General features: G+C 42.2%; 1 protein-coding gene and 1 long non-coding RNA gene across 4 annotated transcripts in view; one reads left to right on the top strand and one right to left on the bottom strand.

Annotated features, from left to right (window-relative positions):
• The first annotated feature begins 243 nt into the window (after positions 1 to 243).
• LOC118376545 (histidine N-acetyltransferase-like) overlaps positions 244 to 26,411 on the top strand; it is a 36,669-nt gene continuing 10,501 nt past the window's right edge. For all 3 annotated transcript variants that reach the window (XM_052497569.1, XM_052497568.1, XM_052497567.1), the window contains exons 1-4: positions 244 to 453; positions 24,244 to 24,467; positions 25,046 to 25,270; positions 25,962 to 26,231. In XM_052497569.1, the coding sequence (XP_052353529.1) occupies positions 24,252 to 24,467; positions 25,046 to 25,270; positions 25,962 to 26,231 (711 nt within the window). In that variant the 5' untranslated portion in view covers positions 244 to 453; positions 24,244 to 24,251. The remainder of the gene's footprint in view (positions 454 to 24,243; positions 24,468 to 25,045; positions 25,271 to 25,961; positions 26,232 to 26,411) is intronic.
• On the bottom strand, positions 3,754 to 4,703 carry LOC127916167 (uncharacterized). The gene is made up of 3 exons (XR_008093665.1): positions 4,578 to 4,703; positions 4,229 to 4,512; positions 3,754 to 4,076 (listed from the first exon to the last, which is right to left on the bottom strand). It is a non-coding gene; the product is annotated as an uncharacterized LOC127916167 (long non-coding RNA).

The following is a 26,411-nucleotide window of genomic DNA, read 5'->3' as shown; positions in this document are numbered from 1 at the left end:
AGAGCGAGAGAGATTGAGAGAGAGTGAAAGAGAGCGAGAGAGCTAGAGAGAGAGAGATTGAGAGAGAGTGAGAGAGAGAGCGAGAGAGCTAGAGAGAGAGAGATTGAGAGAGAGTGAGAGAGAGAGCGCGAGAGAGCGTGCGAGAGCGTGCGAGAGAGAGAGAGAGAGAGAGAGAGAGAGAGAGAGAGAGAGAGAGAGTGGGGGCTATACTGGTGATGATGGTGTGGGGTTAGACAGGATAGCCTAGCCTACTACGAGGGGGAGAGGGTTTGTAGGAGGGGCTTAAACTTATACATCTCTTATATTGAAAGTTCGAGCCAGTGGCTGGGATAATTTTTATTTTATCCTGAAACTGAACATTATCCGCTGTAACCATCCACCTCTCGCACCTGGCAATACACCTGCCTGTTGTTACCGTCAACACCCGCACGAGACCTCCGGGCTTCACTAACGGTAAGAGGGAAAAAATTCCACCGGCCGGCAGCGCTAGATATTTGGAGCACGTTGTTGGCTGTGAACATAGTCTAGCCTATCGATCACTTACGATAACGGTATCCATCTATGATCGATCATTATGATTTCGTAATATTTTTTAAATAATATTCTAACGAATATTTGTTGTTTTCTCACTTCTAAATACTGTTTTCATAGAAGGCAACGTAGCCTATAGCCTACGTGTGGTCGCGTTTTCTGCATAACCTTCAGTCTCTGTACGAAGCCTTTTCTCATATTAGGAACCGATTATCCCACCATCATATTCTTATCCGCCATTTTGTGTCCAATTTAAGGAATTTATAAGAGACTGAGTAACGGGATGGTAAAGCTAACACAATGATTCGATATGGATAGTCTAATGAAACGGGTTCATCCTCCACATTTGTAGCCTTATGTAGGTTTGCTATTCTACTGTATAGCATTATGGCATTGTGTGTCTGTCTGTCTGTGTTCTAGGCCTATATGCAATGCATAGGGATGAATGATGCCGGTAGCCCATATGATTGAATATCGATATGATCAAAGATTCATCCAATCACCGTTGAGGATGCAATGCTGTACCTGACAGCGCCTCAGACTAATTTAATAAATGCATAGTCTGAAACGAAAAAGAAAACACACATATGTTTATCAGATATCACCTTGCGGCATCACTTTTGTGATATTTGTTTCTTCTTATATCCAATGATAGCTATGCAGTCAATGTGGAACGCTGAAAGCCCCGGCTAAAGCAGTCCCATACGGACAGATGGGGGCTGGCAGAATAGGGGGATATAACGGGGCAGAGTTGCAATGTTATGATGAATAATACCTTTATCCACGACATTGATTCGGAGTATTCCTTAAATTTCGGGCGCGTACATGTGTTCTATGAAAACGTATGTGCGCAATGCCATGGCAGCGGTAAGGGAGCCTCTGAGCGGTGCGCCCGCCTCCAGTGCGTCTACATACAGCATGTGCTTGGGTAGAAGAGTCGTGACAATTACAATTGTGAGGTTCTCTATACGCTGGTGCACGTGTGGTGCCATTTACGTAGGTCCCTAGGTAGGCCTATAAGCTTAGGCTATTTCTCAGAAATGAGCTATAACAGCAATTCCTGTAATTCTAGGTATACATTTACCTTCAATTGTAAAGACAATGTAAAGGCGCACATTTTATGCATGCATTATGGACAATGGCTATTTTCTAGCCTATGGCGGGTTTTATTTCTCCACATTCCATTGGGGTTGAGATACTCGGTCACTGGCAGCACGAGGAGGTGAGTGCTGGAGACGGAGTGAGACTTATTTCTTATATCCAACCTGCCCATACAGTGCGCGTGCCGTGCGCTCGCGTGTCTGCTCCTTCCCTCGCCTGCTTTGTGATCTGATTCCACTTGACAGTTTGGAATTCGGGAATGAAAGAGGGGAGACGTGACTGTGTACTCATGATTAGACGCATCAAGGGACAGTTGGAAGATGAGAGCAGATTCGGAGCATCAACTGCCCAACATTTTATAGATAGACACGTTTCTCTTTCATCCCACTCTGTCATTCTCTCTCTCTCCAGGCCCTCTTGCTCTCACTCGACCTCTCTCCCTTTACTTGTATGCATTCTCTCACTTTCGCTCTCTCTCTATCTCCCCCTCTCCCTCTATTTCCAACCCCTCTCTCTCTATCTCTATCTCCCCCTCTCTCTCGCTTTCTCTCTCTATCTTCCCCCTCTCTATCTCCCACCCGCTTTCCCCTACCCCCCCCCTCTCTATATATCCCCCCTCTCTCTATCTCCCACCCTCTTTCCCCCACTCCCCCCTCTCTATATGTCCCCCCTCTCTCTATCTCCCACCCTCTTTCCCCTACTCCCCCCTCTCTATATATCCCCCCTCTCTCTCGCTTTCACTCGTTCTGTTTCTATCTCTCTTTTCCTCTCACTTTTATTGTATATATCTATCTCTCTATCTGTCTCTGTTGTCTGTCTTTCTCTCTCCTCCAACGCTGTCTCAGTCAAACAAACACCTTGTAGCATCATCCCTCTGCACCTTGCACATTTACAAGTTTCTAGCAAGTTTCTTATATGCTAGCATCCTTCCATCTGTCTATAAAAATATAGCAAAGCAGCTTTTAACAGAGGCTCCATAACAAGTAGCCTGATAGACTCAGAGTTTGGGACATTAGCCTAAAGCATTTTCAAAGAGCATGCCCGAGGGAGTGGGAGTACGGCCCAAATGGCGCCTATTCCCTATGTAGTGCACTACTTTGACGATGGTCCATAGGGGTTCTGGTGAAAAGTAGTGCACTACATAGGGTATAGGGTGCTATTTGGGACATAGCCTGGGAGATGATTCAGTCTATAGGTGCTGGTGAGGCAGAGGGGGAGAGGTGGGGGACCAGAGATGTGAGGGGGAGGAGGCGGAGAGCCTGGCACTATTGTCCCGCCTGAGCAGTTTTATGTTTTATCATGAAGGGCCCCCACTACTTACTCATGGTTGATCGGGGCAACTGCAAAGTCATCTAGGGAGTAAAGCTTTAGTTTGTGCACACGCACACACACACACACACACACACACACACACACACACACACACACACACACACACACACACACACACACACACACACACACACACACACACACACACACAAACGCTCTTACATCTGCTCCCCCCTTCATCCGTTCTCTTTTTCATCCATTCACCCCCTCTTTTACACACACGTGCACACAGCACACACCCATAACTCTATAAACACTCAATCACCACCCGCTCTCCACCCGATATTCATTCGCCTGGTCACATTCATCCACCCCTACCCCCTCCCTCCCGTCCTTTTTCACCCAAAAGCAATTCTGGTGAAGCTCATTGATTCAGACTCACTGGGGTGCCCTCTATATCCACACAGTGCTGAGTACTGACTCTGCAGTACACATACGCATACGCACACACACACGCATACGCACACACACACACACACACACACACACACACACACACACACACACACACACACACACACACACACACACACACACACACACACACACACACACACACACACACACACACACACACACACACACACACACACACACAGAGTTGGTCCTCATGCATAGCCTACATACTGATCCAAGAAAAGGTCTGTATTTTTCCACCGTAATAGTTAAGGTTAGGTGTAGGTGGAGGTTAAGCTGTTCTAGATCTGTGTGGATAGACTAACTCTCTTCCCGGAGTGAGTGACAGATAGAGAAAGGTAGAAGCAGGGATGAGATCAGTGCAGTCATCAACATGATAACCATCAGCTGTTCAATCTTGGCAGTCTCTTGCTACGTTTGCTTGTTCTTGATGCCAACCTAAAGGGTCGTGTTGATTGGGCACAAAACAGAAGACAAAAGACTGAAACAAAAATAAACGCTAATTTTATTTTCCGTTGCGTGTCCTACTGAAAATGACGAGCCATCTTTCTTGTTTAATGGACCTCTAGGGAGACAGACTCATGCCTTCATCATTCACACCTGGATAAGAATAGGATGGTTTAATGGACCTCTAGGGAGACAGACTCATGCCTTCATCATTCACACCTGGATAAGAATAGGATGGTTTAATGGACCTCTAGGGAGACAGACTCATGCCTTCATCATTCACACCTGGATAAGAATAGGATGGTTTAATGGACCTCTAGGGAGACAGACTCATGCCGAGGGAGACAGACTCATGCCTTCATCATTCACACCTGGATAAGAATAGGATGGTTTAATGGACCTCTAGGGAGACAGACTCATGCCGAGGGAGACAGACTCATGCCTTCATCATTCACACCTGGATAAGAATAGGATGGTTTAATGGACCTCTAGGGAGACAGACTCATGCCTTCATCATTCACACCTGGATAAGAATAGGATGGTTTAATGGACCTCTAGGGAGACAGACTCATGCCTTCATCATTCACACCTGGATAAGAATAGGATGGTTTAATGGACCTCTAGGGAGACAGACTCATGCCTTCATCATTCACACCTGGATAAGAATAGGATGGTTTAATGGACCTCTAGGAGACAGACTCATGCCTTCATCATTCACACCTGGATAAGAATAGGATGGTTTAATGGACCTCTAGGGAGACAGACTCATGCCTTCATCATTCACACCTGGATAAGAATAGGATGGTTTAATGGACCTCTAGGGAGACAGACTCATGCCGAGGGAGACAGACTCATGCCTTCATCATTCACACCTGGATAAGAATAGGATGGTTTAATGGACCTCTAGGGAGACAGACTCATGCCGAGGGAGACAGACTCATGCCTTCATCATTCACACCTGGATAAGAATAGGATTATTTAATGGACGTCTAGGGAGACAGACTCATGCCTTCATCATTCACACCTGGATAAGAATAGGATTGTTTAATGGACCTCTAGGGAGACAGACTCATGCCGAGGGAGACAGACTCATGCCTTCATCATTCACACCTGGATAAGAATAGGATGGTTTAATGGACCTCTAGGGAGACAGACTCATGCCTTCATCATTCACACCTGGATAAGAATAGGATGGTTTAATGGACCTCTAGGGAGACAGACTCATGCCTTCATCATTCACACCTGGATAAGAATAGGATTGTTACTTTCATATCTGTTTTATAAGAGTTTTTTATTTATTTACATAATGATAAGAATAAAAGGTGTACGCACTTGTAACGTTTTGTTTCACTCTCTTCCCCCCCCCACCCCCACTCCCAATCACATCCCATCACCCCCACTCTCAAATCCCATCACCCCCACCCCCAATCACATCCCATCACCCCCACTCCCAAATCCCATCACCCCCACTCCCAAATCCCATCCCATCGCCCCCACCCCCAATCCCATCCCATCGCCCCCACTCCCAATCCCATCCCATCGCCCCCACTCCCAAATCCCAGCTCATTAAATGGGTGTCTGTTTTGTTTATGGTTATGTTTGTGTGTTAGTGTTTGCTTGGTCCAGTGCAGCTCTAGTATGATGTACATCTATATTTCTTCTTTTTGAAGTTTCCTAACCTAAACCAAGGTTATTGTTTTCGTAATCGCCCTTAATACTCAGATATAGACATAGAGGGGGAAATGAGTCTTGAAATTATGCCAGATATCAGGATAGTAAGTTTGGGATTGGGACAAAAACATAATGATAGGATAAGAGAGAGAGAGAGAGAGAGAGAGAGAGAGAGAGAGAGAGAGAGAGAGAGAGAGAGAGAGAGAGAGAGAGAGAGAGAGAGAGAGAGAGCTACAGATAGAAAAATACAGTAAAAATAGGTAGAAAGAGAGTGAGATTTACTACACTCGTGTTTGATGATGATGCCCTCAAAAAGGTCTAAAACTAGGCCACATATTGATGACAGTTAAATGCGATGTCCCATAACGTGTGTGATATTCTCTAGCGGAGAAATGATCTAACTCCGACTGATTAACCATTATACGAATGAGAGCTCCGGGTACAAGTTGCCAAAAGAACAGATCTAGGATCAGTGCACCCCCAATACTAACCTTAACCATTAGAAGGGGGAAGCCAAAACTGAGCTCAGATCAGCAGCTATAGGAGTGAAATACTGCACAGGTGAAATCAAGAGGACAAGTGTATAAATATGTCATGGGATTTTACCACAGGGAGTTATGTAAACACACAAGCATGAACACATGGACTAGATATGGAGGTAGTGAGGGAGGGAGGGAGGGAGGGAGGGAGGGAGAGAGAGAGAGAGAGAGAGAGAGAGAGAGAGAGAGAGAGAGAGAGAGAGAGAGAGAGAGAGAGAGAGAGAGAGAGAGAGAGAGAGGGAGGGAAGGAGGGAGAGAGGGTGGGAAGGAGGGAGAAAGAGAAAGAGTGAGAGAGACAGGGGGGGGGGGGCACTGCAGCAAACGAGGAAGAGAGATTTATTTAAATGCCAGATTCTTCAGTGTAGCCTAATTCAGGAATCAGGACTGATGTTTAGTATATGGAAATTCACTGTAATCTCCTTGTAGATCATGTTGATTGGTCCGTCCTGTTTACATGAGAAGGGAGAGAATTGTCTCATGAATTTTTTTCAGTTGGCTGATTTCCTTCTGTGAACTGTCACTCAGGAAAATCTTTGAAATTGTTGCATGTTGCATTTATATTTCTGTTCAGTGTAATAGGTTAAAAAAACATTAAAGAACATTCCATGAGGACTGTGAGGAGACACACAGACACAGTACAATTATTATTATTATTATTAGCGTTGTATTTTTAATGTGTGTGACTCTCCGTGTCTATCGCTGCTGCTTCGGAAAGAATCGAATGGGGATCCGAATAAACCAAACACTCACGTGTCTTCACTAACATTTTCAAACTGTCCCTGACCAAGTCTGTAATACCAACATGTTTGAAGCAGCCCAAGAATGCCATGGTAACCTGCCTAATGACTATCGCCCCGTAGCACTCACATCTGTAGCCATTAAATGTTTTGAAAGGCTGGTCATGGCTCACATCAACACCATCATCCCAGACACCTTGGATCCACTTCAATTCACATATCGCTCCAATAGATCCACAGATGACGCAATCTCTTTTGCACTCCAACCTGCCCTTTCCCACCTGGACAAAAGGAACACCTAGGTGAGAATGCTGTTAATTGACTACAGTTCAGCTTTCAACACCATAGTGACCTCCAAGCTCATCACTAAGTTCAGGACCCTGGGACTGAATACCTGCAACTAGGTCCTGGACTTCCAGATGTGACGCACTAAGGTGGTGAAGGTAGGCAACAACACATCCACCACGCTGACCCTCAACATGGGGGCCCCTCATGGATACGGCTTAATCCCCTCCTGTACTCCCTGTTCACCCACGACTGGTATGGTTGGGGCTGTTACAGTGTCCGTATTACAGCCACCCTGGCGGTCACGAGTCATGAAGGCAGTCAAATTCCATGCGAATGTTTAGTCACGGTAACTAGGCTTCTCCAAACTCTGATGCTGCTGCTGGTCATTAGTAGCCTACCAAACTTGCTAACTGCCTGGAACCATCAATGCAAATGTGATGGGAAATCTAATCGAACACTTCATGAAAGCCCATGAGCTGATGTTGCGCAAAATTTCTATAGGCTATGCAATTGCGTGAGAAAACAGAGTGATGGCCTCTATTAAAAAATAATAATAATAATAAGGAGGATCCCATCAGCTTTCTATAGGCTATGCCTACTATATTTATTGATCAACTCTCCTAATATTAGGCACATTTCTTCTCTTTACAACAGGAGTATAGCCTACCTGTCTGGCATGAACATGAAACACAGGAAACAGCGTCCTCCATTCGCTATTTAAGTGCGGACATTTTTCCACCCCCTGCCCCTGTTTCGAGGCAGGTGCATGATAAAGACAAAATAAAATCAAGAATAGTCTGATGGGTGGGTGACAATATCAGCCTATCGGTTGTGAATCATGCCCAGCTTTTGTGCAGTAAGGCAAGAAAGTGCCTTTTCTTTGTGACTTTTTCAAATCGTAGTTGCAGTAGTCATAGGCCTATACACCTTAGATCAGTGGTTAAATGTAACCACTGATGTGTGCAGTGCATTCAGAAAGTATTCAGACCACTTCCCTTTTTCCACATTTTGTTACGTTACAGCCTTATTCTAAAATGGATTAAATTAGTTTGTTTCCTCATCAATCTACACACAATCCACTGTCATGTCTTTGCTATCATTAAATTGAAGACTTATAGTTTTTATCAAAGATTCTCTATAATTAGTATTCCGCGGTCATTAATCATGTAACTAATTACCTTAATTTCCGGACTATAAGCCGCTACTTTATTCCAACACTTTGAACCTCGCGGTTTATACAATGATGCGGCTAATTTATGGATTTTTCCCGCTTTCACAAGATTCATGCCGTCAAAAAACTGAGCGCCGTCACATAATGTAAATCGAGCACACTCAAACTTCCCATCATTTTGATTACGGTAGTAATTTTGTCACCCTCATCATGGCAAAGACACGGAGAAATGCATATGATGCAGCTTTCAAGTTGAAGGCGATCGATCTGGCTGTTGGAAAAGGAAATAGAGCTGCTGCACGGGAGCTTGGCCTTAATGAGTCGATGATAAGACGTTGGAAACAGCAGCGTGAGGAACTGACTCAGTGCAAAAAGACAACAAAAGCTTTCCGAGGGAAGAAAAGCAGATGGCCCAAAGTATTTGCAGCCACTCGACATCAGTGTAAATTGTGCATTTAAGGTGACGCTCCTTGTTCAGTGGGAGGCTTGGATGACAAGTGGGGAGAAATCCTTCACTAAAACGGGCCTCAGGCGAAGAGCATCTTATGGTCAAAAATCCACTATCATCAACGGGTTTCGAAAGGCTGGACTGCTGCGTGTTGAAGGGGCAGCATGAGCTCAGCGGGGTATTTGCCTCCGGATGAATGTGACGAGAACGACAATGAAAACGATCCAACATCGGATGAAGCAATTCTGAGGCTATTCAACTCCGACACCGAAGGAGATGACTTCAGTGGTTTCAGTGCACAGGAGGAGGAAGATAGTGACCAATGCCTTTCTTGGTAGGCTACTGTTTTAATTTTTGTTACAAGCCGTGTTTCGTTTAAAGGCTGTGTAAAGTTAATTTGTTTCAATGTACCGGTAGGCACCTGCGGCTTATAGACATGTGCGGCTTATTTATGTACAAAATACATATTTTTTTATAATTCAGTGGGTGCGGTTTATATTCAGGTGCGCTTAATAGTCCATCAATTACAGTAACTAGGAAGTCGGGCACCAAGAGAAATATTCAGATTACAAAGTTATAATTTCCTAAAATAACTTTTCAGATATTTTATCTGATCAATTAGTCTTTGAATTAATGAATTATTTGCTTTGCCTCACGTTAGTCTCATTCCAAACGTTGTAAATGGTTGGTTATCTGCACGAACCCCGTCTTCACTATGAGTCATCCATACATCAATTGTCTTAAATCATTTATTTATTACTAACTAAGTAATTAACAGAAATGAATAAACAAACAGTAAATGTGGTTACAAGAATGATAGGAGAATGTGCCCTGGTGGGCTAAACCGGCATGGCGGCTTGTTAGACAAAAGGGGAGGTGGGGGTCGACTAAGAAGTCACTACAAAGTGATAATTACAACAATTGAAATACTAATCCTTTGCACATGAACACTCACTCATCCGGGAACAATTGCAATCAATATATATATTTACGCTCAGTGTGTCTTCTTGATCGCTGGTGAAAAGTTTGTTTCTTTAGTAGAATTGTCCATTTCTCTCTCTCTCTCTCTCTCTCTCTCTCTCTCTCTCTCTCTCTCTCTCTCTCTCTCTCTCTCTCTCTCTCTCTCTCTCTCTCTCTCTCTCTCTCTCTCTCTCTCTCTCTGTGTTGTGGTTAGAGGGGATAGTTCAGAGTGAAATTAATTTGTTCCGTTATAGAATGGATGTTTCGGCGGTTGTCGTTCTTCGCGTTTAATGATACCGAATTCCTAGCTGCAGACTAGTAATTAATATCAAAGACTTGTTCTTATTCTGTCGGTATTGATAGTCTAAGAGTTTAACCACGTGGTATGGTTAAAAGATTCAGCAATGGCCTGCAACCTTTGTCCCCTCCTAATGGAAAAAACATGGTCTGGTGATAATTTCTCAAAGTTGGGTATTATTCGGAATTGCAGAAAAGGGCTGTCCCAGGATGCCTGACCCTAACTGGGCTCAGGGGCGGTCCTCTGATTTAGTTAACTCCAATCCCCTTTTTGAGTTTTCCTTCATTAAACAGTCCAAAATCACATTGTAAAATTGTGTAAACAGTATCATACTCACTCATTCATCTTATACAACAATTAGATGTAAACCTCATATCTGAGGCTATTATATAAACAGCGTTACGGTAATGTGGCCACACCGTCTCCCATGAGCTTCCCCAAGTTGTAACAAACGGACCAGTTCGCTGCTGGATTCTTCACTGATCTTCTATACTTTCTCCGGATCATGAAATTTGTTTAGACCTCGAGTTCTGTGAGGTGGAAGAAATTCCCCTGTTCTCTATGAAAATTTACTGTCTCTATACTGTGTGTCCATGAGGAGATCCTCGGGAATTTACGATGTCTCTCTGACCACAGCAGCCTAGTTGAAGGAGGAAAGGGGGAGGCAGGGAGAGGGGGATGGGGCTCGCCACACCCAAAGAGGGCAACGTCGTGACAACACCATAATGACAAAGTGAAAATAGCTTTTTTTTTTAATGTAGCAGTATACAGTGCCTTGCGAAAGTATTCGGCCCCCTTGAACTTTGCGAACTTTTGCCACATTCCAGGCTTCAAACATAAAGATATAAAACTGTATTTTTTTGTGAAGAATCAACAACAAGTGAATCTCACTGGTCACCCCCAAAGCCAATTCCTCATTTGGCCGCCTTTCCTTCCAGTTCTCTGCTGCCAATGATTGGAATGAACTGCAAAATTCACTGAAGCTGGAGACTCATATTTCCCTCACTAGATTTAAGCACCAGCTGTCAGAGCAGCTCACAGATCACTGCACCTGTACATAGCCAATCTGTAAACAGCCCATCCAACTACCTCATCCCCATACTGTATTTATTTATTTATCTTGCTCCTTTCCACCCCAGTATCTCTACTTGCACATTCATCTTCTGCACATCTACCATTCCAGTGTTTAAATGCTATATTGTAATTACTTCGCCACCATGGCCTATTTATTGCCTTAGCTCCCTTATCTTACCTAATTTGCACTCACTGTATATAGACTTTTTGTTTTATTATTGACTGTATGAATGTTTATTCCATGTGTAACTCTGTGTTGTTGTATTTGTCCAACTGCTATGCTTTGTCTTGGCCATGTCGCAGTTGCAAATGAGAACTTGTTCTCAACTAGCCTACCTGGTTAAATAAAGGTGAAATAAAAAAACATTGACTTGGTACTGGTACCCCTTGTATATAGCCCAGTTATCATGTATATATTACTAGTTTTGTTCTTGTTTTACTTTTCTATTATTTCTCTATTTTTTTTCTCTTTGCATTGTTAGAAAGGGCCAGTAAGTAAGCGTTTCACTGTTAGTTCACACCTGTTGTTTACGAAGCATGTGGCGACTAAACATGTTTTGTTTGATTTGCCACACACATAATTGCGCCTGAGTTATAGGACAGGTTGTTGTTTTGATATTGGACTGCAATAGCATAGAATACTGAGGTCAGACTCATTGAATGATTGAATACTCCTCTTTGTTTTGTTTTGGGTTCCGGCATTCTAAGAGTTCTAAAACTCATAATAACTTGGCCTGAGGCCAACAGGCACAGTTACAGAGATGACTACTGTACAGTATTATTTTTGATTAATGCCTAGAGAACTTCTACATTTCCACGGAAACATCATCTGCGTCTCAACGTCAACAGTGAAGAGGCGTCTCCGAGGTGCTGGCCTTCTAGGCAGAGTTCCTCTGTCCAGTGTCTGTCTTTTGCCCATCTTAATCTTTTCTTTTTATTGGCCAGTCTGAGATATGGCTTTTTCTTTGCAACTCTGCCTAGAAGGCCAGCATCCCGGAGTCGCCTCTTCAATGTTGACATTGAGACTGGTGTTGTGCGAGTACTATTTAATGAAGCTGCCAGTTGAGGACTTGTGAAGCATCTGTTTCTCAAACTAGACACTCTAATGTACTTGTCCTCTTGCTCAGTTGTGCACCGGGGCCTCCCACTCCTCTTTCTATTCTGGTTAGGGCCAGTTTGTGCTGTTCTGTGAAGGTAGTAGTACACAGCGTTGTACGAAATCTTCTGTTTCTTGGCAATTTCTTGCATGGAATAGCCATAATTTCTCAGAACAAGAATAGACTGAAGAGTTTCAGAAGAAAGTTATTTGTTTCTGGCCATTTTGAGCCTGTAATCGAACCCACAAATGCTGATGCACCAGAGACTCAACTAGTCTAAAGAAGGCCAGTTTTATTGCTTCTTTAATCAGTACAACAGTTTTCAAGCTGTGCTAACATTATTGCAAAAGGGGTTTCTAATGATCAATTAGCTTTTTTAAATTATAAACTTGGATTAGCTAACACAACGTGCCATTGGAACACAGGAGTGATGGTTGCTGATAATGGGCCTCTGTACGTCTCTGTACGCGTATGTAGATATTCCATTAAACATCAGCCGTTTCCAGCTACAAAAGACATTTACAACATTAACAATGTCTACACTGTATTTCTGATCAATTTGATGTTATTTTAATGGACAAAAAAATTTGCTTTTCTTTCAAAAACAAGAACATTTCTAAGTGACCCCAAACTCTTGAATGGTAGTATATATCACACACTACTTTTGTCCAGAGCCTATGGGTCCTGGTCAAAAGTAGTGCACTAAATAGGGAATAATTGGGATGCAGACATCTATTTCAAACCTTGACACATCTGTCGCCGTGTCCCTTCAATTACGTAAAGGGATGACGTACAGTAGTGTTCTAATCTCTGTCAAGTCCTCTGTGTTTATTACAGGACAGCAGTGTGTGTGTGTGTGTGTGTGTGTGTGTGTGTGTGTGTGTGTGTGTGTGTGTGTGTGTGTGTGTGTGTGTGTGTGTGTGTGTGTGTGTGTGTGTGTGTGTGTGTGTGTGTGTGTGTGTGTGTGTGTGTGTGTGTGTGTGTGTGTGTGTAGTCAGAGCACCACAAGAGTGTGACATCAGCACTGTATAGCCTAAATCCTCCTCTTTGCTGTCCTCCTCTGTTGACATCATGTGACTACTAGTCTGTTTTACTGCTGTTTCAAAGGAAGAGAGAAAAATTTGAGGGCAGATTATATTCTGTTCTGTATTATATTACATTATATGATATGTACTATATTACATTGTACAGTATGTGGTTTGAGCATATCACTCAGTGCCTCTTTGTACACTACTTTGCCTGCCTACCGTCCAATGTTGTTAAAGGACATCATTTACTGTATGTTTCAATAGGGAATGGTTGTTTGAGTTTGACGCATCCATATCTCCTGTTACCAATAGACCTTCAACCCCTATCTTTAACACTGATACTATGACAAACGGAAGATTTGCAGAAATTACTTTCACTCTCCACACTCTTAGAATTAGTGGTTCCTCAAGGAACCCTGGAGTTCCTCAAAGACCCTGGAGTTCCTCAAGGAACCCCTGGAGTTCCACAAAGAACCCTGGAGTTCCTCAAGGAACCATGGAGATCCTCAAAGAACCCTGGAGTTCCTCAAGGAACCCCTGGAGATCCTCAAAGAACCCTGGAGTTCCTCAAGGAACCATGGAGATCCTCAAAGAACCTTGGAGTTCCTCAAGGAACCATGGAGATCCTCAAAGAACCCTAGAGTTCCTCACGGAACCATGGAGATCCTCAAAGAACCCTGTGTGTGTGTGTGTGTTGTGTGTGTGTGTGTGTGTGTGTGTGTGTGTGTGTGTGTGTGTGTGTGTGTGTGTGTGTGTGTGTGTGTGTGTGTGTGTGTGTGTGTACAGTGCATTCAGAAAGTATTCAGACCCTTTCCCTTTTTCCACATTTTGTTACGTTACAGCCTTATTTTAAAATGGATTTTTTTTAAACATCAATGTACACACAATATCCCATAATGAATAAGCAAAAACAGGTTTTTAAAAATGTTTTCAAATGTATTAAAAATGAAAAACCTGAAAATAGTTGTGCTGTGGCGCTCCCCATCCAACCTGACATACAGTCCCGGTCAAAAGTTTTACAACACCAAATTATTCAAGGGTTTTTTTATTATTTTTTTTATTATTTTCTACATTGTAGAAGAATAGTGAATACATTAAAACTATGAAATAACACATATGGAATCATGTAGTAACAAAATAAAGTGTTAAACAAATCTAAATATATTTTATATTTGAGATTCTTCAAATAGCCACCCTTTGACTTGATGACAGCTGTGGCAGAAGAATCAGAATTAGTTAGGTAACATAGATAATTAAGATGTCTTACCTGCATAATATGCTTATATGATATGCTTGTAATTAAAATGTATTCCTTCGGACTCTGGTGTTGGCAGTTGCACTTCCTCCCTCAGTTGGGGCTCAGTCACCTGGGGCCCAGTCACCTGGGGCCCAGAGAGGGGAGAGGTCAGGCTTGTCTTTCACATGTCTCTGTTGCTATGCAGAATATCAGAAAGAGAAGAGGACAGGAGGGAACATTCTTTTGATATGTGAATGTGTCTTTACCTATTCTAAACCATGTGAATGTGTCTTTACCTATTCTAAACCATGTGAATGTGTCTTTACCTATTCTAAACCATGTGAATGTGTCTTTACCTATTCTAAACCATGTGAATGTGTCTTTACCTATTCTAAACCATGTGAATGTGTCTTTACCTATTCTAAACCATGTGAATGTGTCTTTACCTATTCTAAACCATGTGAATGTGTCTCTACCTATTCTAAACCATGTGAATGTGTCTTTACCTATTCTAAACATGTGAACGTGTCTCTACCTATTCTAAACCATGTGAATGTGTCTTTACCTATTCTAAACCATGTGAATGTGTCTTTACCTATTCTAAACATGTGAACGTGTCTCTACCTATTCTAAACCATGTGAATGTGTCTTTACCTATTCTAAACCATGTGAATGTGTCTTTACCTATTCTAAACCATGTGAATGTGTATTTACCTATTCTAAACATGTGAACGTGTCTCTACCTATTCTAAACCATGTGAATGTGTCTTTACCTATTCTAAACCATGTGAATGTGTCTTTACCTATTCTAAACCATGTGAACGTGTCTTTACCTATTCTAAACCATGTGAACGTGTCTTTACCTATTCTAAACCATGTGAATGTGTCTTTACCTATTCTAAACCATGTGAACGTGTCTTTACCTATTCTAAACCATGTGAACGTGTCTTTACCTATTCTAAACCATGTGAATGTGTCTTTACCTATTCTAAACCATGTGAATGTGTCTTTACCTATTCTAAACCATGTGAACGTGTCTCTACCTATTCTAAACCATGTGAATGTGTCTTTACCTATTCTAAACCATGTGAATGTGTCTTTACCTATTCTAAACCATGTGAATGTGTCTTTACCTATTCTAAACCATGTGAATGTGTCTTTACCTATTCTAAACCATGTGAACGTGTCTTTACCTATTCTAAACCATGTGAATGTGTATTTACCTATTCTAAACCATGTGAATGTGTCTTTACCTATTCTAAACATGTGAACGTGTCTCTACCTATTCTAAACCATGTGAATGTGTCTTTACCTATTCTAAACCATGTGAATGTGTCTTTACCTATTCTAAACCATGTGAATGTGTATTTACCTATTCTAAACATGTGAACGTGTCTCTACCTATTCTAAACCATGTGAATGTGTCTTTACCTATTCTAAACCATGTGAATGTGTCTTTACCTATTCTAAACCATGTGAATGTGTCTTTACCTATTCTAAACCATGTGAACGTGTCTTTACCTATTCTAAACCATGTGAATGTGTCTTTACCTATTCTAAACCATGTGAATGTGTCTTTACCTATTCTAAACCATGTGAATGTGTCTTTACCTATTCTAAACCATGTGAATGTGTCTTTACCTATTCTAAACCATGTGAATGTGTCTTTACCTATTCTAAACCATGTGAATGTGTCTTTACCTATTCTAAACCATGTGAATGTGTCTTTACCTATTCTAAACCATGTGAATGTGTCTTTACCTATTCTAAACCATGTGAATGTGTCTTTACCTATTCTAAACCATGTGAATGTGTCTTTACCTATTCTAAACCATGTGAATGTGTCTTTACCTATTCTAAACCATGTGAATGTGTCTTTACCTATTCTAAACCATGTGAATGTGTCTTTACCTATTCTAAACCATGTGAATGTGTCTTTACCTATTCTAAACCATGTGAATGTGTCTTTACCTATTCTAAACCATGTGAATGTGTATTTACCTATTCTATACCATGTGAATGTGTCTTTACCTATTCTATACCATGTGGATGTGTCTTTACCTATTCTATACCATGTGAATGTGTCTTTACCTATTCTAAACCATGTGAATGTGTCTTTACCTATTCTAAACCATGTGAATGTGTCTTTACCTATTCTAAACCATGTGAATGTGTCTTTACCTATTCTAAACCATGTGAATGTGTCTTTACCTATTCTATACCATGTGAAGGGATGGTGTGATTAATGGGAAACCAATTACTTGTCTCCACAATGTCTGTGTGCTTGTCACTCTCTCCTTTGGCCTTGGAGTAGATAATGTCTAAGAAAAGATGTGTGTGTCTGGAACCATTGTATGTCATCTCTGATGTTGCACCTATCCTGGTGTAGTGTATGACCTAGAGGCTCACTCCCCTCAGTGAGCTTGTCCAGGTGTGTGGTCAAGAAGAGGTTTTACTTGAGATGGGAGTATCTGGAGTTGACAATCGATCTATGCCATAGAATGAGTTGGTGTTTCTGTGCTATGAAGTACCAGGAACGAGATCGGAGCCACGTCTTAGGGGCCAAACTGAAAAATTAGAACAGTGTTCATAGCAAATGCTATCTGGCTGCGGGATACTCCTTTCTCATATATCAAGTTTTACCTTGTGACCCATTCCATACATCTGTTGTTTGTAATGAAGATTAAAAGGGCGTATCTTTTCTATAAAATATATTTGTATTCTTCCTATGTCAGAGGTACTCGTCACAACACTTGGAAGTGTTGAGCCCACAAGCCTCATCATTATAGAAGCAATTGCTCTATGCTTTCCTTATGAATACATTTTAAATAAAGTAATATCCTGATTGGTGATTGACCTTGTTTCTCCTCATTACAGATTAGAATTTCCACGACACAGCTTTGAACACTCTTAGCATTTTCTCAACCAGCTTCATGAGGTAGTCACCTGGAATGAATAATAATAATATAATATATGCCATTTAGCTGACGCTTTTATCCAAAGCGACTTACAGTCATGTGTGCATACATTCTACGTATGGGTGGTCCCGGGAATCGAACCCACTACCCTGGCGTTACAAGCGCCATGCTCTACCAACTGAGCCACAGAAGGACCACAATGCATTTAAATTAACAGGAGTGCCTTCTTAAAAGTTCATTTCTGGAATATATTTCCTGAATGCATTTGAGCCATTCAGTTGTGTTGTGACCAGTCCATATCATGGCAAGAACATGTCAAATAAGCAAAGAGAAACGACAGTCCATCATTATTTTAAGACATGAAGGTCAGTTAATCCCGAACATTTCAAGATCTTTTAAAGTTTCTTCAAGTGCAGCCGCAAAAACCATCAAGCGATATAATGAAACTGACTCTCATGAGGACCCCCACAGGAATGGAAGACCCAGAGTTACCTATGCTGCAGAGAATAAGTTCATTAGAGTTACCAGCCTCAGAAATTGCAGCCCAAATACATTCTTCATGGAGTAACAGACACATCTCAGCATCAACTATTCAGAGGAGGCTGTGTGAATCAAGCCAAATTTCTGCAAAGAAACCACTACAAAAGGACACCAATAAGAAGAAGATAATTGTTTGGGTCAAGAAACACAAGCAATGGACATTAGACCGGTGGAAATGTGTCCTTTGGTCTGGAGTCCAAATTTAAGATTTTTGGTTCTAATCGCCGTGTCATTGTCTTTGCCTCCACAATCCCCTGACCTCAACCAAATTGAGATGGTTTGGTATGAGTCGGACCGCAGAGTTAAGGTAAATCAGCTAACAAGAGCTCATCATATGTGGGAACTTCTTCAAGACTGTTGGAAAAGCATTCCAGGTGAAGCTAGTTGAGAGAATGGTGGCTATTTGAAGAATCTCAAATATAAAATATATTTTGATTTGTTGAACACTTTTTGGTTACTACATGATTCCATGTGTTATTTCATAGTTTTGATGTCTTCACTATTATTCTACAATGTAGAAAATAGTAAAAATGAAGAAAAACCCTTGAATGAGTTGGTGTTCTAAGACTTTTGACCAGTAGTGTAGCTTGAGAGGATCTGCAGAGAAGGTTGGGAGAAACTCCCCAAATACAGATGTGCCAAGCTTGTAGCGTCATACCCAAGAAGACTTGAGGCTGTAAACTCTGCCAAAGGTGCTTCAACAAAATACTGAGTAAAGGGTCTGAATACTCATGTAAATGTGATATTTCAGTTTTTAATTTTTATACATTTGTAAAAAAAATCGAAAAACCTGTTTTTTCTTTGTCATTGTATGTAGATTGATGAGGAAAAAAATACAATTTAATAAATTTTAATGTAAGGCTGTAACGTAACAAAATGTGGATAGTCAAGCTGTCTGAATACTTTCCGAATGCACTGTATATATATTTTTTACGTTTATCTTACATAATATAATGTAATAATGTAAAAGTATGCATTAAGGTGTCTGTAATAGAATAAACAAATCTAGATATTAATAAAAGCCTTTCTATAGCTTCCAACACATCTTTTTTTTTTTTACAATTGAGGAGTACCAAGATGGCTGCACAGTGGCTTCAATTCAGTCATCCTGGGTTTATACACATTGTTGACGGCACCATGTCTGTGCATGCCAGTTGATGGAAAAGTACCAGAGAGAAAGGGAGAGAGAGAGAGAGAGTTGGGATCTGGTGGGGCGAGACAGTGTTTTCTCTGTCTCATGCAGGCGTCCGGCCTCCCTCCCTCCCTCCCTCCCTCCCTCCCCCCTCCCTCCCTCCCTCCCTCCCTCCCTCCCTCCCCCTCCCCTCCCTCCCCCCTCCCTCCCTCCCCTCCTCCCTCCCCCTCTCCCCCTCCCTCCCCGCCGCCCCTTCTCCAGACTCACATCTCCCATCGACAGATTATCAGAAATGTCCGGCCCTGCTTCACCGCGTCAGCTAGAAGCCTCATTCCCCCTGGGGCCAACTAACGCTGACTGTCCATGCATGGGGCTGAGAACACACAGACGGAGACAGAGACACACACATGGACAGAGACACACCCACACACACATACAAACAGTCTTTAACTGCCCAAGCTTCTCTGCACCTTTCTGGAATCACATTCCAACGACCTGAGCCCTCCGCCCGTCTCGCCACCTTTTTTTCAAAAGCCTGGAGAAATGTGTTTGTTTTCCGAGCGAGACTGTGTTTTCTGAGGAATCCAAAGAGGTTACCAAAAGGGATTAGGGGGGTAGGGGGTTGGTAGAGAGGAGTGGGAGGGGGACAGATGCCAGTCTCCTCATTCCGTGCCACATGCAAACTGGTGCCAAACTGGACAGGCAAAGTGGCCCTGCATCCTGACAATGACCAGACCAGAAACTACACTAGTGCCGTCTGTGTGGTTAGGGTCCGTGCTGTCTGTGTGGTTAGGGGGTCCTGTTGTCTGTGTGGTTAGGGGTTGTGTTGTCTGTGTGGTGAGGGGTCCTGTTGTCTGTGTGGTTAGGAGTCCTGTTGTCTGTGTGGTTAAGGGTTGTGTTGTCTGTGTTTTTCCTGACCAAGACCCACTGTGGTCAAAACACTAGGATGTGATAGTTAAAATGTATACATTCCTAGAGAAAAAAGGTGCTATCTAGAACCCATAGGAGAACCATTTGAACAACCCTTTTTGGTTCCAGGTAGAACCTTTTTGGTTCCTGGTAGAACCCTTTTGATTTCCATGTAGGACCCTTTCCACAGAGGGTTCCACATGGAACCTATGTGGAACATAAAATGATCTCCCTGGAACCAAAAATGGTTACCCTACGAGGACATCCGAAGAACCCTTTAGGAACCCTTTTTTCTAAGAGTGTGATTGATGCCAGACTGGATACAGAGGACACACTGAGTTTTCACTGTTATACATTTTGCTTGGCTAGTTATAGCCTAATGTTAGCTAGGTAACATTGAACCTGGTTGGTTAGCTACCTGCAGATTCACGCAGGGTAGTAAGGTCATGAGTTGTGATTATGGTTAATTGTTTAGCAAGCTACCTAGCTACATGTCTTATCAAAAGACTCCACTATGCAAGTATCCATTTCAATAGAATGTTACTGTGACAACTGTTGATAGACGTAGCTGGTAAATTCGCACTGGCTATCTACTCCGATTTCCGACCCCAGGTAAGCTACATTTTCAAGATATTACAAGTTTCAAATTTTGACATGAAGTCTTTTCATTTCAAGTTAAAGTGTACTGTTAGATAGCTAGCTAACGTTACGTGTATGATCTTATCTCAGAGCTATTTGCTTGGCTAGTTATAGTCTAATGTTAGCTAGCTAACTGTTAGCTAGCTAACATTGAACCTGGTTGGTTAGCTACCTGTAGATTCATGCAGGGTAGTAACATCATGAGTTGGGATTATGGTTCATTGTTCAGCTAGCTAGCTACATATCTTAACAAAAGACTCCGCTATGCAAGTGTCCATTGTAATAGAATGTCACTGCGACAACTGTCAGCTAGTTAGCTTGGGAGCTTGACTGCTGTTGTTAGGACAAAACGCTCGCATCAACCCTTAAAAAGATTGGTTGAACTAAAGAGGGTGTGAACGATGTTGAATGGGGGTAGACAAAGAAGAGCTCTCCAGTAGGTACCAAAACATTCAAAGGCCATTTTCTCAAAAGTGAGGTTACAAGTTCATCAACTTTCAAATCAGAATTGCTTTCCCATTGTAGCTCTGTGTCTCTGCTTTTATCCAATGTAAGAAAACACAATTTCAAATATTTATACAGTACATAAGACCAAATCAAGGCTCTGAGATACAAATAATAACATTGTAAACGTAACGTTAGCTAGTGAGCCAGTCAGCAAACATCAGCTCGCTAGCTAACAGTACACTTTAACTTTAAATGAAAATTACTTTGTCAAAATTATAAACATGTAATATCTGAAAATGCAGCTAGCTAGACTATTTTACCCGTATACATCATGGTTGGATGCTTCTCCCTGTCACAGATGCCATGGTTGCCCTTAGTTTGAAGATGTAATCCGGAGACAGGTGTTTTCTCCATCTCCTTAGCTATCATACTCGAATTCCACTGATTTCAAAACTCGTTCCTCCAGAAAGTGGAGAGCAACACTTATGCAGTTTTATTACACAATACATTTTTTTTAAAGCTGCATTATACAGGATTACCAAGACGTACTGACCAGCTCAACTAGACAGAAGCGTGCTATATAGCAGACCAATCTGAACTCATCCTTCGGCATGTCCAGCCCCCTCATTATCTCAGCCAATCTTGCTTAGTGGGAAGGTTGCTGACTTTTTCTGTGGCTAAACCAGCTAGGCTCGTAATTTAACAATTTTATTTGAATTTACAGATTGAATACAAGTTTGTTAGTTAGGCACATGAAAGTTCACATGTTCTAGAAGGCATTTATGCTAAAAAACACATAGAAAAATGTATTTAAAAAAGATTGTGTTCAAATGGCTCTTGTCACCTGTGACATATGCCTAGTTTCCTGAAATGGGTGACATAATGTATTGATGACATTCAACACTATCAGCAGTGTATAATCAGTGTGTACCCTGTCCTTGTACCTCCACATTATGCGGCAGGTAGTCTAGTGGTTAGAGAGTTGGACGAATCTCTGAGCTGAGAAGGTGAAAATCTGTTGTTCTGCCCCTGTACAAGGTAGTTCACGCACTGTTCCTAGGCTGTCATTGGAATAAGAATGTATTCTGACTTGCCTAGTTAAATAAAGGTCAAAAATAAAATCACTATTAACAGATGTGAGAATAATCCATAACATTCAGTATAAAGTGACCATCAACCCACACCTAGAAATCATGAGTACAGATGTAGGATCTTAATTTCAGACAGTTTGCTACAGCAGAAAAATCATTTTGCAGAAACAGAAAATGTGAATTATTATGTCTGCACGTACACAGGCAGTGTCACGTTCTTACCCTAGTTATTGTGTTAATTGTTTGTTTTAGTTGGTCAGGACGTGAGTTGGGTGGGCATTCTATGTTTTGTGTGTCTAGGTTGTTTTTCTGTGTTCGGCCTAGTATGGTTCTCAATCAGAGGCAGGTGTCGTTAGTTGTCTCTGATTGAGAATCATACTGAGGTAGCCTGGGTTTCACTGTTGTTTGGTGGGTGGTTGTTTCCGTGTCGGTGTTTTACACCACACGGTACTGTTCTCGTTATTCACGTTACGTTTATTGTTTTGTATGGAGTGTTCAATTTATGTGTTTAATAAACAACCATGGACACTTATCACACCGCATATTGGTCCTCCCCTACTTCTCGCCTCTTCTCTTCAGACTGAGAGGAGGAAAACCATTACAGGCAGCCCAATTCAGATTTTTTTTTTCTCCCAATTATGGGAAAAAGAGCTGATCCGATTGGTCAAAATACCAATTAGTGGAAAAAGATCAGAATTGGGCTGCCTGTGTAAATGCCGTCTAAGTGGATTATAATTTATGTATATTTTTGTAGGGGTTGATAGACTTTTTTGGAAGGGAAAATTACAAAAAAATGACAAACTTCAGAAGCCTTTTTAAACCTAAAAAACACTACAGGTTTTACATTTCCTGCATTACAGATCTCCTGCATCAGGGTAATCAAATTAAGATCCTAGATTTGTAGGCATAAAACGACAAATCTATATACTCTTTGCCAGATTAATTGAATGAGATCATATTCTCATGTACAGCAACAGATGTGTAATCAAATCCATTTGCTTTATACTCCTACTCTTGGTCCCACTCTCTTTACCTTTATCTTTCTCTCTCTCCCCGTCTCAATCTACTCTCTCCCTCATTCCTATCCTCTCTCTTCTCCATCTCTATCAATCTCTTCCCCCTCTCAATCTACTCTCTCCCTCATTCCTATCCTCTCTCTTCTCCATCTCTATCAATCTCTTCCCCCTCTCAATCTACTCTCTCCCTCATTCCTATCCTCTCTCTTCCCCATCTCTATCAATCTCTCTCCCTCATTCCTATCCTCTCTCTTCCCCATCTCTATCAATCTCTCCCCCTCTCAATCTACTCTCTCCCTCATTCCTATCCTCTCTCTTCCCCATCTCTATCAATCTCTCTCCCTCTCAATCTACTCTCCCCCTCATTCCTATCCTCTCTCTTCCCCATCTCTATCAATCTCTCTCCCTCTCAATCTACTCTCCCCCTCATTCCTATCCTCTCTCTTCCCCATCTCTATCAATCTCTCTCCCTCATTCCTATCCTCTCTTCCCCATCTCTATCAATCTCTCTCCCTCTCAATCTACTCTCTCCCTCATTCATATCCTCTCTCTTCTCCATCTCTATCAATCTCCCTCCCTCTCAATCTACTCTCTCCATCATTCCTATCCTCTCTCTACCACATCTCTATCAATCTCTCTCCCTCTCAATCTACTCTCTCCCTCATTCATATCCTCTCTCTTCTCCATCTCTATCAATCTCCCTCCCTCTCAATCTACTCTCTCCATCATTCATATCCTCTCTCTTCCCCATCTCTATCAATCTCTCTCCCTCTCAATCTCTCCCTCATTCCTATCCTCGCTCTACCACATCTCTATCAATCTCTCTCCCTCATTCCTATCCTCTCTCTTCCCCATCTCTATCAATCTCTCCCTCATTCATATCCCCTCTCTTCCCCATCTCTCTCCCTCATTCCTATCCTCTCTCTTCCCCATCTCTATCAATCTCTCCCTCATTCCTATCCTCTCTCTTCCCCATCTCTATCGATCTCTCTCCCTTATTCCTATCCTCTCTCTACCCCATCTCTATCAATCTCTCTCCCTCTCAATCTACTCTCCCTCATTCCTATCCTCTCTCTTCCCTATCTCTATCGATCTCTCTCCCTCATTCCTATCCTCTCTCTACCCCATCTCTATCAATCTCTTCTCCTCCCTCCTCCTCCCTTGCTTCCCCCCAGCTGTAAGGATGAAGATTGAGAACAGCCTGCCCCGCCCCCAGCTCCCCGAGACTCCGCCCCAGACAGGCCTGCAGTTCACCGTGGCGACGGAGGAGGACTTTGATGAGATCATGGCCATAAGCCAAGACATCTACGGAGGGCTTGACTACCTACCGACCCGCTACACCGCCTGGCTATCCGAGTCCAACCGCACTGTCATACTGGCCCGCAAGCAGGGCAAAGTGGTGAGAAAAGGTTATAAAGTGTGTAAACCTGTTATAGCATGTGTATAAGGGTTCTATTATGGGTGTTATAAGAGTGTTATGAACGCTAACAAGCATGACTGTCCAAGCGCAACCGCACCGTCATACTGGCACGTAAGCAGGTCAAAGTGGTGAAAAATGGTTATTAAAGAGTGTTATAAATGTGTTATAGCATGTTTATAAGGCCATTATAAGGGCTGTATTAGAAGCTACCAGTATCTGCTACATCACCTGGCTGTCCGAGACCAACCTGCCGCCACACTACTGCTTTGCACCCAAGCAGGGCAAAGTGTTGTGAGAAGGAGTGACAAGAGCATTACACGGGTGTTACCATAGAAATAGAATCCATGTTAGAAGAGTCCTTAAGGAACCTGTTCTACTTTGGAACCATTGAGAGTTCTATTACCTAGAAACAACCATGAAAAAATGACAAGAAAATGACTCACAAAATGTATTTATTCAGTTGTTCATAATCTCCCTTTGTTTTTCTTTTCCCCTCTCCTTTCTTCCCCATCTCTTTTATCCCTCTCTTCTTCATTTCTCCCATCTTCCCTCAACAGATTGCCCTGGAGTCGGTGTGTGTGATTGACGATGGTGAGACCATGCTGGTGGAGGGGTTACGTGTGGCCCCCCAGGAAAGGGGGAAGGGCGTGGCAGGGGTGCTGCTGCGGTTCTGCTCTCAACTGGTCAAGTCCAAGTGGCCTGAGGTGAAGGTGACCAGGCTGACCCGTGACGACCAGCTGGGGCCCAAGGACTTCCAGAAGTACCGCCTCATCACCAAACAGGTAGGTATTGGTTGATTATTTAATTGCTTGGTTGATTGGTTAATTGCTTGGTTGATTGGCTAATTGTTTGGTTGATTGGTTAATTGCTTGGTTGATTGGTTAATTGCTTGGTTGATTGGTTAATTGCTTGGTTGATTGGTTAATTGCTTGGTTGATTGGTTAATTGCTTGGTTGATTGGTTAATTGCTTGGTTGATTTGTTAATTGCTTGGTTGATTGGTTAATTGCTTGGTTGATTGGTTAATTGCTTGGTTGATTGGTTACTTGCTTGGTTGATTGGTTAATTGCTTGGATGATTGGTTAATTGCTTGGTTGATTGGTTAATTGCTTGGTTGATTGGTTAATTGCTTGGTTGATTGGTTAATTGCTTGGTTGATTGGTTAATTGCTAAGTTGTTTGGTTAATTGATGGATTTGTACCATAAGTCAAGTAGTCCAAGTTGTCAATTTTGTTTCTAGTTATTTCTATAGTCGTTATATTTGTGACTAGACTCAGACCTGAGTCAAGCCATTATAACTCAAATCTACTTTTGCAGTTTACAAAGAATTTTCAGGGAAGCATGTTTTACCAAAATGACAGATTTAACCTTTCACAATGCTTCATTATGTGATACATTTGATTCACAGTCTATTATCCAACCATACAAGCATCTCTTTACCCTACACCATTTCACCATTTCCTTTCTCCCTAAGGGCATACTGCTGGTTCGCTTCAACGCTGAAGATCTCAAGCTCCGGCTCTCCGAACTGGGACCGGTTGTGACCCTCCCCACCTACTCCGAAGGTACCCCCCAGGGTTCTGACACCCCTCTGGTTCCCCCTGTCCTTCTGGACCTCAACGAGGCCCACCAGATGTTCCTCAACTCGGGCCTGATGTCCAACGTGCTCCCCAACGCTACCATCGTCCAGGACTGGCAGCCGTTCAAGCCAGTGCACAGCAACATGGTCATTCTTCTGAAGAAGGTAAGATTATAATCACAGGAAGACCACAATGGACATACGTCAGTTGACTTTATCATGCTTTAGGATTGCAAATTTCTGGAAACTTTCATAAAAATGTGTGTTTTTAATCATTGCTGATTTTTTTATGTATTGTTGTACTCCCATGGCTGGGGCAACTCTATATGTATTTCACATTTCTCA

This window comes from Oncorhynchus keta, chromosome 35 (genome assembly GCF_023373465.1).
Source record: "Oncorhynchus keta strain PuntledgeMale-10-30-2019 chromosome 35, Oket_V2, whole genome shotgun sequence".
Lineage (NCBI taxonomy): Eukaryota > Metazoa > Chordata > Actinopteri > Salmoniformes > Salmonidae > Oncorhynchus > Oncorhynchus keta.
This window is presented reverse-complemented; position numbering and strand designations above follow the sequence as displayed.